Genomic DNA, 15,556 nt, shown 5'->3' with positions numbered 1-15,556 from the left:
GGCACACTGACTATTTTTGGGAAAATAAAGGGTTTTAGATGTGCCTTGTAGTGCAAAAATACGGTATCTTAGCAGAAATTGATATTTATTCTTTCACTATTTAATTGGGAACCTGTGCTATGCCCACTGCAGCCTCATCTTTCTGTTCTTGAGATGCTCTTCTACTCTTTAAAGAGTTACTGTAGCCTTTCTGTCAGCTTCAACCAGTCTAACCATCGTCTGGTCTTTCAACAACAAGGTGTTTCTGGAGTTTGTATTATTGAAAAAACATCCACTGTATGTGTTTTTTTTTTTTTTTCATTTTGAATAACTGTATCAGAACCTTTCAAAACAGCCTCTTCTGACACCAAAATTCATACCAAGATTACAAATTCTACCAATATTACTTTTTCCCTTTATTCTGAAGGTTGATGTGAATTTGGATTGTACTGTAAATAGTAGCAGTAGACTTTTTTTTCTCATATGCAGCAACAGAGGGAGCTCTTTGTTCTGCAGGCTGTGATCATGTGACTTAATTAGGCTGGAGGTAGAGTGAGGTAAAGGTCCACAGTACACGAACACACTAAACTAACACCTTCTTATACTGAGGAAAATTAGTGCAGCCAAGCCAAATACTTAAAAAAAAAATTAAAAAGCTTATTTAGCGATTTTAACATAAATATTGAGATATTGCATTTTTTTTTGTTGTACATCGGGGGGTGTCTGAACTACGGCCCACAATGTATTTTAGAAATAAAATGAAAGTTGGCTCGCTATTAAGCAGGGTTTTTTTATAATGTGAGATTCAAAGTTTGAACGCTAGGTGTCGTTATTACATAAACCCAATCTAAAATGCTCCTCATCTCCTTTCTTTTCTTCATTACGACTACATAAAAAAAAAAAAGCGGAAAATAGGCAGCGAATGCAGAAAATTCAGGCATATTTGGAAAATTACTATTTTTTTTAAAACTAAGTTCACAGGGAAGTGTGTATGTTTAATATATCGGGAATCAGTTGTTGTAATGAAGGAGTGTAATAATATTAAGAGACTTTGTTATGAAATGAAACATCAATTTGAAATAAGCTTACTTTACACAACACTGTCAAAGATAGATAAAGATAAAACAACTAGAGTGAAATGGTGTCTAAATGATGATAGTAATCAAGAAAATGTGTTAATATAAGTAGTATACTGTGTTTCATTATTGGTTTTATGTATATATGTATATATTTTCAGTCTGTGGCCCGTGACTGAACATATATTTCTCCTTCTGGTCCCCAACAATAAAAGTTTGCACACCCCTGCTATACATGAACTTGAAGCTGATTGGCTAATTAGATAATTGCATGAAAATAAAGGCATACATTCCTTTCTAATAAAGTATTACAGAGTGAATGCATTATCTCCTTCTTCTAACACTGGATAGAACCACCTTCTGTGCCTGGAAAGAGAAAGAGGGGGACCATTGTCAGGAGTTGCAGCGTTCCCTAGGGGCAGACATGAATGACAGCAGTGGTGTGTGTGTATATGGAGGTGTGTGTGTGTATATATGGAGGTGTGTGCGTGTTTCAGCCCTGTGTCTTTAAGGAATATTGAAATGCTGCCTCCATTGATGTGAGGATCAGTGTGCAGTGCTGGGTTTTTTCTCTGCACTTTCCAGCTGCTCCTGTTGCTTATGCAATCTAATGAAATAACCTTTGAGGTTTTGTTTTGGGTGAAGTGGATTTGGGCCGTATTGAGATATCATCAAGACGATGGTGATTTAAGCCACTTTTTCTTGCCGTGATTGTGAGAGAGCTACTTTAGCAGTCCTTCAGACCAGTCTTAACTTCGGTATTGGCGAGGGGGCATTTGAAAAAGCTTATCTCTGGACTTTAATCAGGAAATAGAGTGCAGGGTGGCAAGAGATTACCTGAAAAAAAAGAGAGAAAATGCATTAAAAAAAAAAGATCGGTAGCACTTTACTTTACAGATCGCTAATAAATGGGTAATAATATGGTAATATTGCGGTAACAAATTGTGAGGTAATATATTTAGATTGATGGGTAATAAAATTTAATCCCAAACTACTTTAGCATCTACTAATTACCACTGCAGATAATAATGTATTAACTAGAAACAACCAGTACGTTTCATTCATTTAAGGTAAGTACTGCTTGTTACCATTAATTTACTTTAATTTTCTTTCTGACTACCACTGCAATCAGTGTTTTATTTTTTTTTAGTGAGTATGAAATTAAATGTGCACATAATGTATTATGTAAATAAAAGGTTTTATCTATATTTTACAAATTAGCGTAAAAATTTAAGTCTAACTTAAATATTAACTTATTATTCATGAATATATAGTAATAAGTATGAAGTATGTTAATACAGTGTTTCCAGAATTTTAATCAAATTAATCACATACTTGTTCTGATCTAGTTATTTAGTAATAAATGAAAAAAATGGAAAATAATTACGAATTAATTAATTTTAATAATAACGAATACAATGACCACTGATGAATGATAAAGAAGATTACCATGGCAATGCTCATTGCTATCTTACACCCCGGCAACAGTCTATTTTCATGCCTTCTGCCTGTGCCAGTTTCCAAATATATCTACGCTAACGATCGTGATGGTCTGAAAGTGAGGTGTGTTTAGGTACATTTCTGGCATATTGCTATCTTAGCAATGGAAAACACAGGTGCGCCACTGACTGATTTAAACCCTGATTTAAGTCAGCCTTCCATACCCATGTTAGCATATAGAGTTATAGACAGGATATAGAAGTACAAAGTGATCCTGTATGATCAGTGGATCTGATAAATGAAATTTATACATTAAGTGTAAAAATAAGGAGGTGGTCATAATAATCTTGACTGTAATGTACATAAAATTCACAGACTGTTATTAGGCTTCAGTTATTGGGAAATTAAAGCAGATATTACCCGAGAACAGAGCAGAAGCACTTGTTTGAAAGAAGGAAGGAAAGGGTAAGGAGTGAAATCTGAATGCTGGAGAGCGAGCGAGGAGGCGACAGTAAGAAGAGGCAGGGTGAATGAGTGAGGGTGAGGGTGAGGTGGGGAGGAGGTGGATAGGATGGGGGTTGGGAGGTTCTAGCTGTGTAATGAATTTGACTTGGAGAGTGAAGAAAGGCTTTGAAAACAGCAGTCAGCAAATTGTATCTGCCTTGGCGTCACTGTGATGAGAGGCAGGCCTGATCTAACTGAATTAATGACTGGCCCATCTATCAGACCCAGCTGCAGCAGGGCAAGCAGGGGGCAGGAAGCACGTTAACCCCCACACTGCCGGACTGGACCTGCGCTGCCACACGTTTCACTGCACCAAGCCTTCCTTCAGAAATCAGAGCCACATTTATTATCTCACTTCTGATCTGATGTAAACCTTCTTTCATTGCTGTTCCAAAGTCTGGTTCTGAGATTTTCATGTCCAATATATAATTTATTGCTACCCTAATTATTTCTATCCAATCCCCTTCCATCTTCTGTATAATTATGAAGCCACCATGTTTTTGACAATGTGCATAAAAAACATGAATTTAAAAACTTGCATAATTCGTAAAAGTGCCTAAATATTTCGAAATATTTCGAAATACCCTTCTGCCTTACATTGCCCTACATTTGCATTTAGTTCCTTGTGCTCCCTATACTCCCTATACTACTATTATTTACTCATTCTAATATCCTATATGAATCTATACTTCTAATAATAACCTGTACTACTCTACACTCCCTATACTACCCTATACAAATCTATACTCTAAATACTAACCTATACTACTCTACACTCCCTATACTACCCTATACAAATCTATCCTCTAAATACTAACCTATACTACTCTACACTCCCTATATGAACTTATACTTCCAGTACTACCCTTTACTTACTATAATACCCTATTTGAATATGTACTTCCAATACTACCCTTTACTCACTATACTACCGTGTATAAATCTATACTCCCAATACTACCCTTTACTCAATATACTACCCTATACGAACCTATGCTCCCAATACTATCATATACTGTCCTTAACTCTCTACTACCATATATGAATATATACTCTCAATACTAACCTATACTACTCTACATTCCCTATACTACCCTATACAAATTTATACTCCCAATACTTCAATTTATTCACTATGCTACCATATACGTATCTATACTCCATGTACTACCCATTACTCACTATACTACCCTATACAAATCTGTACTCCCAATACTACCCTTTACTCACTATACTACCCTATAAGAATCTATAATGCCAATGCCAACCTATACTACTGTACACTCCCTATACTATCCTACACTTCCAATCTATACTCCCAATAATTCCATATACTATACTATACTTACTCTTTTACCCTTTATGAATCTTTACTCCCAGTACTAACCTATACTACTCTACTCTCCCTACACTAACCTATACTACCCTTTACTCACTATACTACCATATACGTATCTATACTCCCAATACTCCCCATTACTCACTAGACTACCCTATACGAATCTATACTCCCAATAATACCATATACTATCCTTTACTTACTCTTTTACCCTATATGAATCTTTACTCCCAGTACTAACCTATACTACTCTACTATCCCTACACTAACCTATACTACCCTTTACTCGCTATACTACCCTATACAAATCTATACTTCCAATACTACCCTTTACTCGCTATACTACCCTATACGAATCTATATTCCCAATACTAACCTATACTACTGTACACTCCCTATACTACCCTATACTTCCAATCTTTACTCCCATCTATACTGGGAGTCTGTACCCCCAATACTAACCTATACTACTCTACACTTACTATACTGATTTATACTCCCAATACAACCCTTTACTCGCTATACTACCCTATACAAATCTGTATTCCTAATATTAACCTATACTACACTACACTCCCTATACGAATCTAAATTCCCTATACTACCCTTTACTCCCTACACTTCCAATACTACTATATTATTATTTACTCATTTTAATGCCCTATATGAATCTATACTCCCCATACTAACCTATACTACTCTACACTTCCTTTACTACCCTATACTTTGTATACTACCCTATACTCCCTATACTACCCTATACTTTTTATACTACCCTATACTCCCCTATACTACCCTATACTACCCTCTACTCCCTATACTACCCTTTACTCCCTATACTATCCTATACTACCCTCTACTCCCTATACTACCCTTTACTCCCTATACTATCCTATACTATCCTATACTCCCTACACTACCCTATACTACCTTCTACTCCCTATACTTTTTATACTACCCTATACTCCCTATACTACCCTATACTTTTTAAACTACCCTATACTCCCTATACTACCCTATACTTTTTAAACTACCCTATACTCCCTATATTACCCGATACTCCCTATACTACCCTATACTCCCTATACTACCCTATACTCCTTATACTACCTTATGCTCCCTATACTCCCTATACTACCCTCTACTCCCTATACTACCCTATACTCCCTATACTACCCTATACTCCCTATTCTGCTCTACACTCCCTATTCTAATCTACACTCCCTATACTTCCTTTTTATTCACTCTCCCTATTCCTTATTCTACATCATACTAGTTTACATTCCCTATACTACCCTGTACTCCCTGTGACGCTACAGTGTGTTGAACACTGTGTTTAATTTGCTGATGCAGATTGTATGAAGTGTAATATAGTGTGGTAATCATGTCTGTATGTATTAATACTTTGTGTCACTGTGTTGCAGAAGGGGATCTGATGGACTGTGATGTGAAGTCTGACTCCAGTCCTGAGAGAGAGCCCATTGATGAAGAGATGAAGGGGGCTGAGAGTGTGGATGGGATGAAGAAGAGGAAGAGGAAACCCTACAGACCGGGTGAGAAGAGATACACCGACACATACACTGTTAAAGGTGGAGAAAATGAGGGGAGAGTGACGGGAAAGAGGCAGAGAGAGGAATACTGATAATGAAGATATGTTGATTATTATTTGGAGGCTTGTCCTACATATTTATTTTTTAGTTTATGAGCTGGTGTTGGGTTGGTGTTGGTGATGAGGTGAGGACTCCTGGAACGAGTTGCTTATTGTTAAGTGTTAAATTTGTGCAGGTGAAGTCTTTAGATTGCAGGCTGTAGCTGATTTGCCTCTGTTGAGACGTTCTCTTCGGTGCCCAGTGATGTGGCTGGTCTGGAAAGAGAGTACAAAACATGGATGTGAGTACAGAGGAAGAACAAGAGGAGATGGTAGAGGTGGATAGACGAAAAAAGAACCGAGAGAGACTGGAACATTCTGAGAGGGAGAGACAAATAAACTAGAAAATAAATATATTTGAGAAAAGGGGGGAGGAAATGCATGGAGAACAGTGAAAAAAGAAGAACATGATTTATGGGAGTAAAAGAAAAAGAGAGCGAAAGAGAGAATGAAAGAAATGAGGGAGGGAGGTTGATAAATTAAGAACAGTACATAGAGGGAGAGATTTAAAAAAGGAAAAGAAATAGAGAGAAGGAAAATGAAAGAAATGTTAGAAATGTGTTAGTAGCTGCAAGATAGAACACGTGAATAAAAAGGAAAAGTATAGAAAAATAATAAAGTGGCAAGAAAATTAGACTACCATAGAAGAAAACAAAGAAGGGGATTAAGAAAAGGAAGTAGAAGGAAGAGGGACATGCGGAGAGAGTGGAAAAAGGAGATTGTGAAAGAAAAAGGTGAAAGGAAATGTATGGGGAAAGGTGAAATGAAGAGATAGAAAGAAAGAAAGAAACAAAGAAAGAAAGAAAAAGAGAGAAAGAATTTTCATTAGTTGAGAGATAGAGAACAAGTCAAATGAAAAAAAAAAGATGGGAAAAGGATTGGCAAGAAAATTAGTCTATCATAGAAGAAAACGAAGGAGGATATGAGAAATGGAGGGAGAAAATTAAACCATTGTGTGAAGTTAGAGAAAAAGAGAGGGATAATGCAGAAAGCAGAGCAGGTAAAAGGAAAGCGAAAGGGATAGAAAAAGGGATCGGAGAGAAAGTGGAGAGAAAGATAGACTTGTATAGAAAGACGTTAGGCATGGGGGTGATGGAGGGGAAATAGAAAGAAAGAGCAAGGGAGATATGCAAAGTAAGGATTGAAAATTAATTGAGAAGATTGAGGAAAAGAAATGAGTCTTTGAACCTGAGAGATGGACAGAACAATTGAAATGGAAAAAGGTGTGGAGTAGGAAAAATGAGGTACTGCATTTTATCATAAGGCGCACTTTAAAATCCTTTAATTTTCTCAAAAATCATCAGTGTGCCATATGTATAAGTTCTACATGCAAGGTTGTAAGGAGCAGTAAAGCCGCTCAAGTACAGCTAGCACTGCTGGAGCAGCATTAGCACTAGCCACTGTCTAAATAATACCACCGCCCAGCGGCGAGACCTGCTGAATTAGAAAGGAAATACGGCGACGCCCCCTGTTCCTTACTGGTGTTACATATATATATATATATAAATATATGCGCTTTATATTCTGGTGCGCCTTATAGTGCAAAAAATATGATGTTTGGAGTAAAGGAATGGAAAATGGGGAAGAGAGAGAAAGAGAAAAGGAAAAACAATGGACAGAGGACAGAAGAGATGAAAATTGGAGAGAAAGGAATGGGTCTCTGAATCTGAGAGATGAACAGAGCAGTTAAAAAAGGAAGAAAATAAAGGATGGAGAGTGGGAGAAAGGTTAGAGATGTAAAGAAGGAAATGAGGTATGAGTGGTGAAGAAAAGAAAGATGGAGGGAGGTAGAGAGAGAGAGAGAGAGAGAGAAAGAGGGAGGAAGGGAACTAGAGGTGCACTTATCTGAAAGGACAGCTCCGCTGGAGTGTGAAATAGTGCGGCTGCACACTCCGGACCCTAAATAGCGTCCCAGCATGCACTGCTCTTTACAGCCCTGCTGCTGCTGAGAGGAGCGCTCTGAGCTCTGAGCTGGGGGAGTCGTCTCCGCACTCTTTTTTTTTTTTTCTTCTTTTTTCTTCACTATTTCTGAAAACACCTATAGAGATGAGCGTTCTGTACGAGTGCTGCGTACAGTGCTGAGTGCTGAGTGCCGCGTCTGAGAGTCTAATCTTCTGCTGACGTTCAGTTCTGGATAAAATTGCAGTGTTAATTTTTCTACCTCGGTGGAATCTCCATTATCATCCATGAACTTAAAGGGCCCTATCTTACACCCTGCACAAGGCGTGTCGCGATGCTCATTGCTATCTGACACCCCACAAACTGTCATAACTTCCACCTGCATTGTTTAAATAGCAGAAGTGCTTCTAAATGTATATGTGCTGATGGTCGTGGTAGTCTGGAAGTGAGGTGTGTTCAGGTAACTTTCAGCTGTATTGATATCTTGGCAACGGAAAACACAGGTGTGCCACTATCTGAATACAACCTAGACAATATTCAGCAGTCAAATGTTCATTACTATCTTGGCAACACAGGTGCGCTGTGTGTGCCCAATGCATGTACACCCCCGCTGTTACTCACACACAAGGCACATGCAGCAGTGCACAAACAGTTGCAGTTGAGTGTTTATGTGGACGCGGTAAGTGTTTATAGAGACTTATGGGGATGCAGTTCAGTGTTTACGGGTATGCAGTGAGTGTTTATGCGGAAGCTGTGAGTGTTTATAGGGATGGGAATGCAGTGAGTATTTATGGGAATGCACTGAGAATTTACTGGGACACGGTGAGTGTTTTTACGGGGATGCATTGAGTGTTTATAGAGAGGGACACAGTCGTTTATGGGAACACAATGAGTGTTTTTACGGGGACAGTGAGTGTTTAAGGGGATGCATTGAGTGTTTACGGGGATGCAGTGAGTGTTTAAGGGGACGCAGTGAGTGTTTAAGGGGACACAGTGAGTGTTTAAAGGGACACAGTGAGTGTTTACGGGGACGCAGTGAGTGTTTACGGGGATGCAGTGAGTGTTTATGCGGACACAGTGAGTGTTTAAAGGGACACAGTGAGTGTTTACGGGGACGCAGTGAGTGTTTACGGGGACGCAGTGAGTGTTTACGGGGATGCAGTGAGTGTTTACGGGGATGCAGTGAGTGTTTAAGGCGACGCAGTGAGTGTTTACGGGGACGCAGTGAGTGTTTACGGGGACGCAGTGAGTGTTTACGGGGACACAGTGAGTGTTTACGGGGACACAGTGAGTGTTTACGGGAACGCAGTGAGTGTTTTTACAAGGATGCAGTGTTTATGTGGACGCATTGAGTGTTATATGGATGCAGTGAGTGTTTACGGGGATGCAGTGAGTGTTTACGGGGATGCAGTGAGTGTTTACGGGGATGCAGTGAGTGTTTACGGGGATGCAATGAGTGTTTATAGAGATGAGGAAGCAGTACAGTGTTAACAGGGGATGGGGATGCAGGGCATGTTTATAGGGCCGCAGTGAGTGTTCATGGCGATGCAGTGAGTGTTTATAGAGATGAGGAAGCAGTTTAGTGTTTACAGGGACACAGTGAGTGTTTATGGTGATGCAGTGAGTGTTTATGGTGATGCAGTGAGTGTTTATGGTGATGCAGTGAGTGTTTATGGTGATGCAGTGAGGGTTTATGGCGATGCAGTGAGTGTTTATGGCGATTCAGTGAGTATTTATGGCGATGCAGTGAGGGTTTATGGCGATGCAGTGAGTGTTTATGGCGATTCAGTGAGTGTTTATGGCGATGCAGTGCGTGTTTATAGAGATGAGGATGCAGTACAGTGTTAACAGGGGATGGGGATGCAGGGCATGTTTATAGGGCCGCAGTGAGTGTTCATGGCGATGCAGTGCGTGTTTATAGAGATGAGGAAGCAGTACAGTGTTAACAGGGGATGGGGATGCAGGGCATGTTTATAGGGCCGCAGTGAGTGTTCATGGCGATGCAGTGAGTGTTTATAGAGATGAGGATGCAGTTCAGTGTTTACGGGAATTCAGTGAGTGTTTATAGGGACGCAGTGAGTGTTTATGAGGACACAGTGAGTGTTTATAGGGATGCAGTGAGAGTAAGTATGTTGTAGTATAGATGTTGGGAGTATTGACAGTGACTGTTTGGAGCTTCAGGCCGTTTTCATCAGATGTTTTCTCTCGTCTTTCGTCTTCCACAGTCAGAGAACGACCAGAGGGCAAATTCTCTGCCCGGTCTTTTAATTAGAAGATTTCTGGCACATGCTTTTTATAGTCCCGGAGTTGCTGTACTCTGCCAGACTGAATTCCCTGTATATTCTCTTATGGATATTTTGGAGGCACCGCGGGCATATCTCCATTTCCCCCTCCATAAATCAGCTGAGAGTCTCTCCTGTGGCCGGCAGACGTTTTGTACGAGTGTTTAAGAGGCAGCAGGGTCGAGGAGGGGGAGCGGGGACGGACTGAGCCGGTCTCTCGTGCCCGAAATAGGCTCACCTGAAATGGTTCCTGGAGTGAAGAGCAAAGCGCAGAGCCAAGATGAATCACCCCAGCCTCTGGTCTGCAGCTCATGCGTCATCCTGAATAATGGAGATTAATGTCAGGATTTCACTGTCAGTGTCCCACATTATTAATCCCTGACTGCATCCATCACACACTTTTGGATTTCTTTACTGCACCTGCTTATCAACTCATTTCTGGGAGTTTTGTGGTCCCCCATTCCCACAACCCTGGCTAAAGTTATCTAAAAACTCCCACAATAATGTTAATCGGATGCACTAAAAACATGACGAGACATCTTTCAAAGATCTGCAATTGTTAGAAAAATATTGTCCCAACAGTACTATTAATAAAATTGCTTTAAAATATTCTTAAAACATAACACAAACTTGTTTAATGTTACCCCTATATTTGTAGAAAATATACACACAATAACATTAATGAAACATTGCAGAAACCCTAAATGACCTTGTTTAAAGTTACCCCAATGTTTGTAGAAAACATTCTCCCAATAAAAGTGATAAATAATGATGTAATAACCTAAAACGACCTTATTTACCTTACGCCAGCGGTGTCCAAACTTTTTTTGTTGGGGTCCAGAAGGAGAAATATATTTGAAGTCGGGCCTCAGACTCTGTAATAAAACAAATAATGAAATATACCAATTTAAATAATACATTTTCCTGATTACTTTCATTTACACACCATTTTACTTGACTTACTATCTTTATCTATCTTTACATTTATCTTCAAATTGATGTTTCATTTCATGATGTCTCTTAATATTAAACTCCTTAATTACGGAAACTTTTAGACTCTTTGGCCTGTTTTTCTGTGCTACAACTGCACACCCTCTACGCTTTTAGACTCTTTGGCCCGTTTTTCTGCACTACGACTGAACACTCTCGCCACTTTTAGATTCTTTGGCCTGTTTTTCTGCGCTAGAAATGCGCACTCTCTCCGCTTTTAGACTCTTTGGCCCGTTTTCCTGCGCTACAACTGAACGCTCTCGCCACTTTTAGACTCTTTTGCCCGTTTCTGACACCTAGCATTCAAACTTTGAATCTCACATTATAAAAACCTGCTTAACAGCGGGCCAACTTTCATTCTATTTCTAAAATATCTCGCGGGCCGCTCCAAAAAAGAAAACGGGACTCAAATGGCCCACGGGCCGTAGTTTGGACACCCCTGCCTTATGCAATAACCTTGCATAATCTTGTTCAAAGTTCCCTCAATGTTAGAAGTAAACATTCACACGACATGTAACAATAATGTAACGTTGCAAAAACCTTAAATGACCTCTCCAATGTTAGGACAAAAAACCTTCTCTCAGTAATGCAAGTAATATTCTAAAGACGTTACACAACCTTGTACGAAGTTCCTCCAAAGTTTGGAGAAAACTTTTCCGCAGTAAAATTAATGTAACATTTCTAAAAATTTTAAACAACCTTGTATAAAGTTCCTCCAATGTTAGGAAAATAAGTTCACACTATCATTAATGTAACATTGCGAAAACGCTACATAACCTTGTTCAAAGCTCTTCCGATGTTAGAAGAAAATGTTCCCATAACCTAAATAGGCTAGTGGAACGTTCTAAGAATGTTATATTGTTAACAGGACTTTTCTTCTCCGCAGGTATTGGTGGGTTTATGGTTCGTCAGAGGAGTAAGACGGGTCAGGGCAAAGCCAAGCGTTCCCTCAGCAGGAAGGATTCTACTGGCTCGCTCACAGAGAACCCACTGGGGAAAGAGGAAGGTATGGTGGTCAGCCTATTATGATAATCTCCCATATTTATTTATTTTATTTTAATAGTGTAAATAGTGTAAACCACGAAGACACAAATGTGTTGGTGGCTCCACTAGGTAGGATTGAGATTTTGTGCTCGTGGGCTCCCCCTACAGTTGTAGAGAGTAAAAATGTTTCAGGCGGATTAGTTTCTCGTTCTCGTTTTCTGGCTTTCACAGACATATTCGGTCTCTTTTCAGCTTCTGCCAGAGTGTCTGTATGTTAGTTTGTAAAGAATGAACCAGTAGTCCAGTAGTAGTTCCTGTTAGAACTAAAGGTCGGAAAGCAGGTCGCAGTTCTCGCGAGCGTTGGTCGCGGCCGCCTCGGAAAACTTACAGAGTCTGGTTTGAGCTCAGAGGAGCTCCGGCACAGACACGAGAGCACCGCTATTCCTCCTATTACACCTCAATGCAGCGCTGCAGTGAGTTTCAAGCTGTAATTTTACTTATTTAAAAAGATCAAAAATCAAGGAAATCCTACCTAGTGCTGCTTTAAGCTGTTTGCTGCCATAATGTTAAAACATTTGTTTTGATTACCTGTGCGTTAAGTCACACAAGTCACAGTTGACACCTGATGAGTAAAATCGTTGCAGTTTAAATGTGTGGCACAAGATCTCATCACACTCCTACTGGAAACTGAATGCCTCAAAATGTAATGCCTCAGTCATCATATAATTTTCCTCAAACTATGTGTGGCTTTGTTCTATATTCTCTAATAGACCGCATCAAGACTAATAGATGTAGCTTAGATATAAGCTCTGGTCTGTATCTTTATAGTATTGTGTAAATAGATTCATAAATACACATTAAATACATTTAATTTGTACTTTTATATGATTTTAATACTTTGTTCCTTGTTGTTCAGGCTGGAATGAGCCAGACACCCCTGTAGATGAGACGCCTCCTGTGATTGAACCCTTGGAGAAGGTGAAGAAGAGATACAGGAAGAAAAAGACCAAGCTAGAGGAGGCCTTCCCGTCTTATCTCCAGGTACCGTCTTTTATGTTAATTTACTGTGTACAGAATGTGTTTAGTTCTGCACGAGGGGCACCATATACTGTACGTAGTCAAAGGTTTGCACGCACCTTAAGTCCTTTAGTGTTTTTTTATTATTTAAAATGTTCTGCATTCTCCAGAACCTCTTGATTAAATGAACAGTTTTGCACATCTCTGCTGGATTTTCTCAGTCAGTTTTATGAGGTAGAGTCACCTGGAATACAGGCTTTCAGTTAACAGCTGTGCTGAACTCATCAAGAGTTAATTACTTGAATTTCTTGTCTCTTAATAAAGTGTTTGAGAGCATCAGTTAAAGTAAAGTAGTGAAGAGGTAGAGTTACAGTTATACAGTGAATAGTGAATATTTGAGTAATGTTCTAACCTGTATTATAAGAAGCAACAAATACTTAACTAAGTAAAGAATAAAATATTTTAAGAAATGAAGGTATACTCAACGGCAGTTGCAACAACCGTTAAAAATGTTATGATGAAACTGGCACTCATCAGGATCGCCCCAGGACAGGAAGAGCAAGAGTTTCCTATTCATTCAAAACATCAATGTAAAGCAGTTCATGAGAGGAGCCTAAGTGTTTAGTGATGTTTGTGGATTCAGTGACTTCAATCAGTCTGACTTTAAATTATTTTCGTCCTTTAATTATTTGAATTAATCCATATATTTCTAATTGTTAGTTCGTCCAATTAATGTTGAGTCTTTGCCAATAGATGGAGCGTAAAATTGGCTGGGATTTTAATATTAAAGAAATTTTTTTGGTATTTTAAATTAATTCTGAAAGTTTATGCATTGCTTCATTTCAAATCGTTGAGGTGTGGAACAGAAATAAAATTAGAGTATTATTAATTATCACTGTCCAAATATTTATGTCTCCTAACTTTAGTCCCTTACATTTACAGTCACACATAACTCAGACAGAGTAGATATATATTTATAGTGTCAGCTGAATTGCTGTATTAAGTCTTAAGATTAATATCTCAGTAATAACCCTGCAGTTTAAGGGCTTGTACAGGGAATATCCACAGTGGCTGTAATGACGTCTTTATTTTTTTACGTGCAAGAAGCTGCCAGACCTTTATATATATATAAGCGTGAGCTATTCATCACTGCATTCATAAAGCTGCAAGGTGTCCCGGCGGAGCAGGTCTTTGGCTTGGCTTTAACGGGAGCAGATTTGCAGCGCGTCTGCGGTGGCGGGCGAGTCTGCGCAGTCTGTGCAGGGACTGCACGCTGCTGCTTTCTAAAGGATCCTCACGCTCAGCGCTGGCGAGCCAGCCATGCATTAAGTGCACCAGCTGTCACTTTGGGCTTTTCTTGTTCTGCAAGCCTCAAATTAAACTTAAAGGTCCTCACCAGAGACATGACTTTAATCAATTATTTAAATCCCAGCGCATTAGGCTTTTAATGTTTCAGCGCAGCGGGGAGTAGTCAGGTTGATAGTTTGGAGCTGTTAGATACGGCCAACTGCTACAAAGTTACTTAGCCAGAGCGTGCGTGCAACGCTGACGCCCGTACGGTGCTGTGCACGTTTGAAGCCTTGTTTAAAGAGCGTGCATTTTATTAAAGTGTTGCTGTGTGTGTGCATGTAGACCTAACGTCTAGGCTGTTGTCGTTGTGACTGTAGTTGATTGTAGACGTCTGGCCTTTGGGGGGGAGGAACTTAGCTGTTATGGGCTTTTTTCTGACCCCCAAGGAATTAAAGGGTCTCTATCATGGGAAACTGAATTACCCTTACTTTCAACCAGTATGTAGACAGTGACTTTCAAAAGGACAGTCCTTATAATGATGTATGAAATATGGCTGCAAAAGCAAATCGATTAAACCATTATTACAGATGCATCTTAAAAATAAAAATAAAATCATTAAAAAAGTTACTTTATTTCAGTAATTCAGTTCAAAATATGAAACTCATATATTATATAGATGTATTACACACAGAGTGATCTATTAGAATATTATGTAAGACCAATTGGTACTTTTGGCAGTGTGGGCAGTGTGCCAAGTCCTGCTGGAAAATGAAATCTGCATCTCCATAAAAGTTGTCAGCAGAGGGAAGCATGAAGCGCTGTAAGATTTTGTGGGAAAACAAAACTGCACTGACTTTAGACTTGATAATAAAACACAGTGGATCAACACCAGCAGATGACATGTCTCATCAAACCATCACTGATTGGTGGAAACTTCACACTGGACTTTAAGCAGTAATGGTTTGAATAGACATGTCATCTGCTGACCCCACACACACATCCCACAGGTCAGTGCAGCATAATTAAGCTTCAGTGGGATGTGGCAAAACTCATGGGACATGACAAGTTGGCATTGTCTGTGTATTTCTATGTGGACTGCTTTGTATGT

General features: G+C 39.4%; 1 protein-coding gene across 6 annotated transcripts in view; it reads left to right on the top strand.

Moving 5' to 3' along the window:
- kmt2ca (lysine (K)-specific methyltransferase 2Ca) overlaps positions 1 to 15,556 on the top strand; it is a 252,908-nt gene that overhangs the window by 181,684 nt on the left and 55,668 nt on the right. For all 6 annotated transcript variants that reach the window (XM_049480854.1, XM_049480856.1, XM_049480857.1 and 3 more), the window contains 3 exons: positions 5,763 to 5,891; positions 12,044 to 12,163; positions 13,058 to 13,182. In XM_049480854.1, coding sequence (XP_049336811.1) covers positions 5,763 to 5,891; positions 12,044 to 12,163; positions 13,058 to 13,182 — 374 coding nt within the window. The remainder of the gene's footprint in view (positions 1 to 5,762; positions 5,892 to 12,043; positions 12,164 to 13,057; positions 13,183 to 15,556) is intronic.

Source organism: Astyanax mexicanus, chromosome 6, assembly GCF_023375975.1.
Source record: "Astyanax mexicanus isolate ESR-SI-001 chromosome 6, AstMex3_surface, whole genome shotgun sequence".
In the NCBI taxonomy this organism is placed as follows: Eukaryota; Metazoa; Chordata; class Actinopteri; order Characiformes; family Acestrorhamphidae; genus Astyanax; species Astyanax mexicanus.
This window is presented reverse-complemented; position numbering and strand designations above follow the sequence as displayed.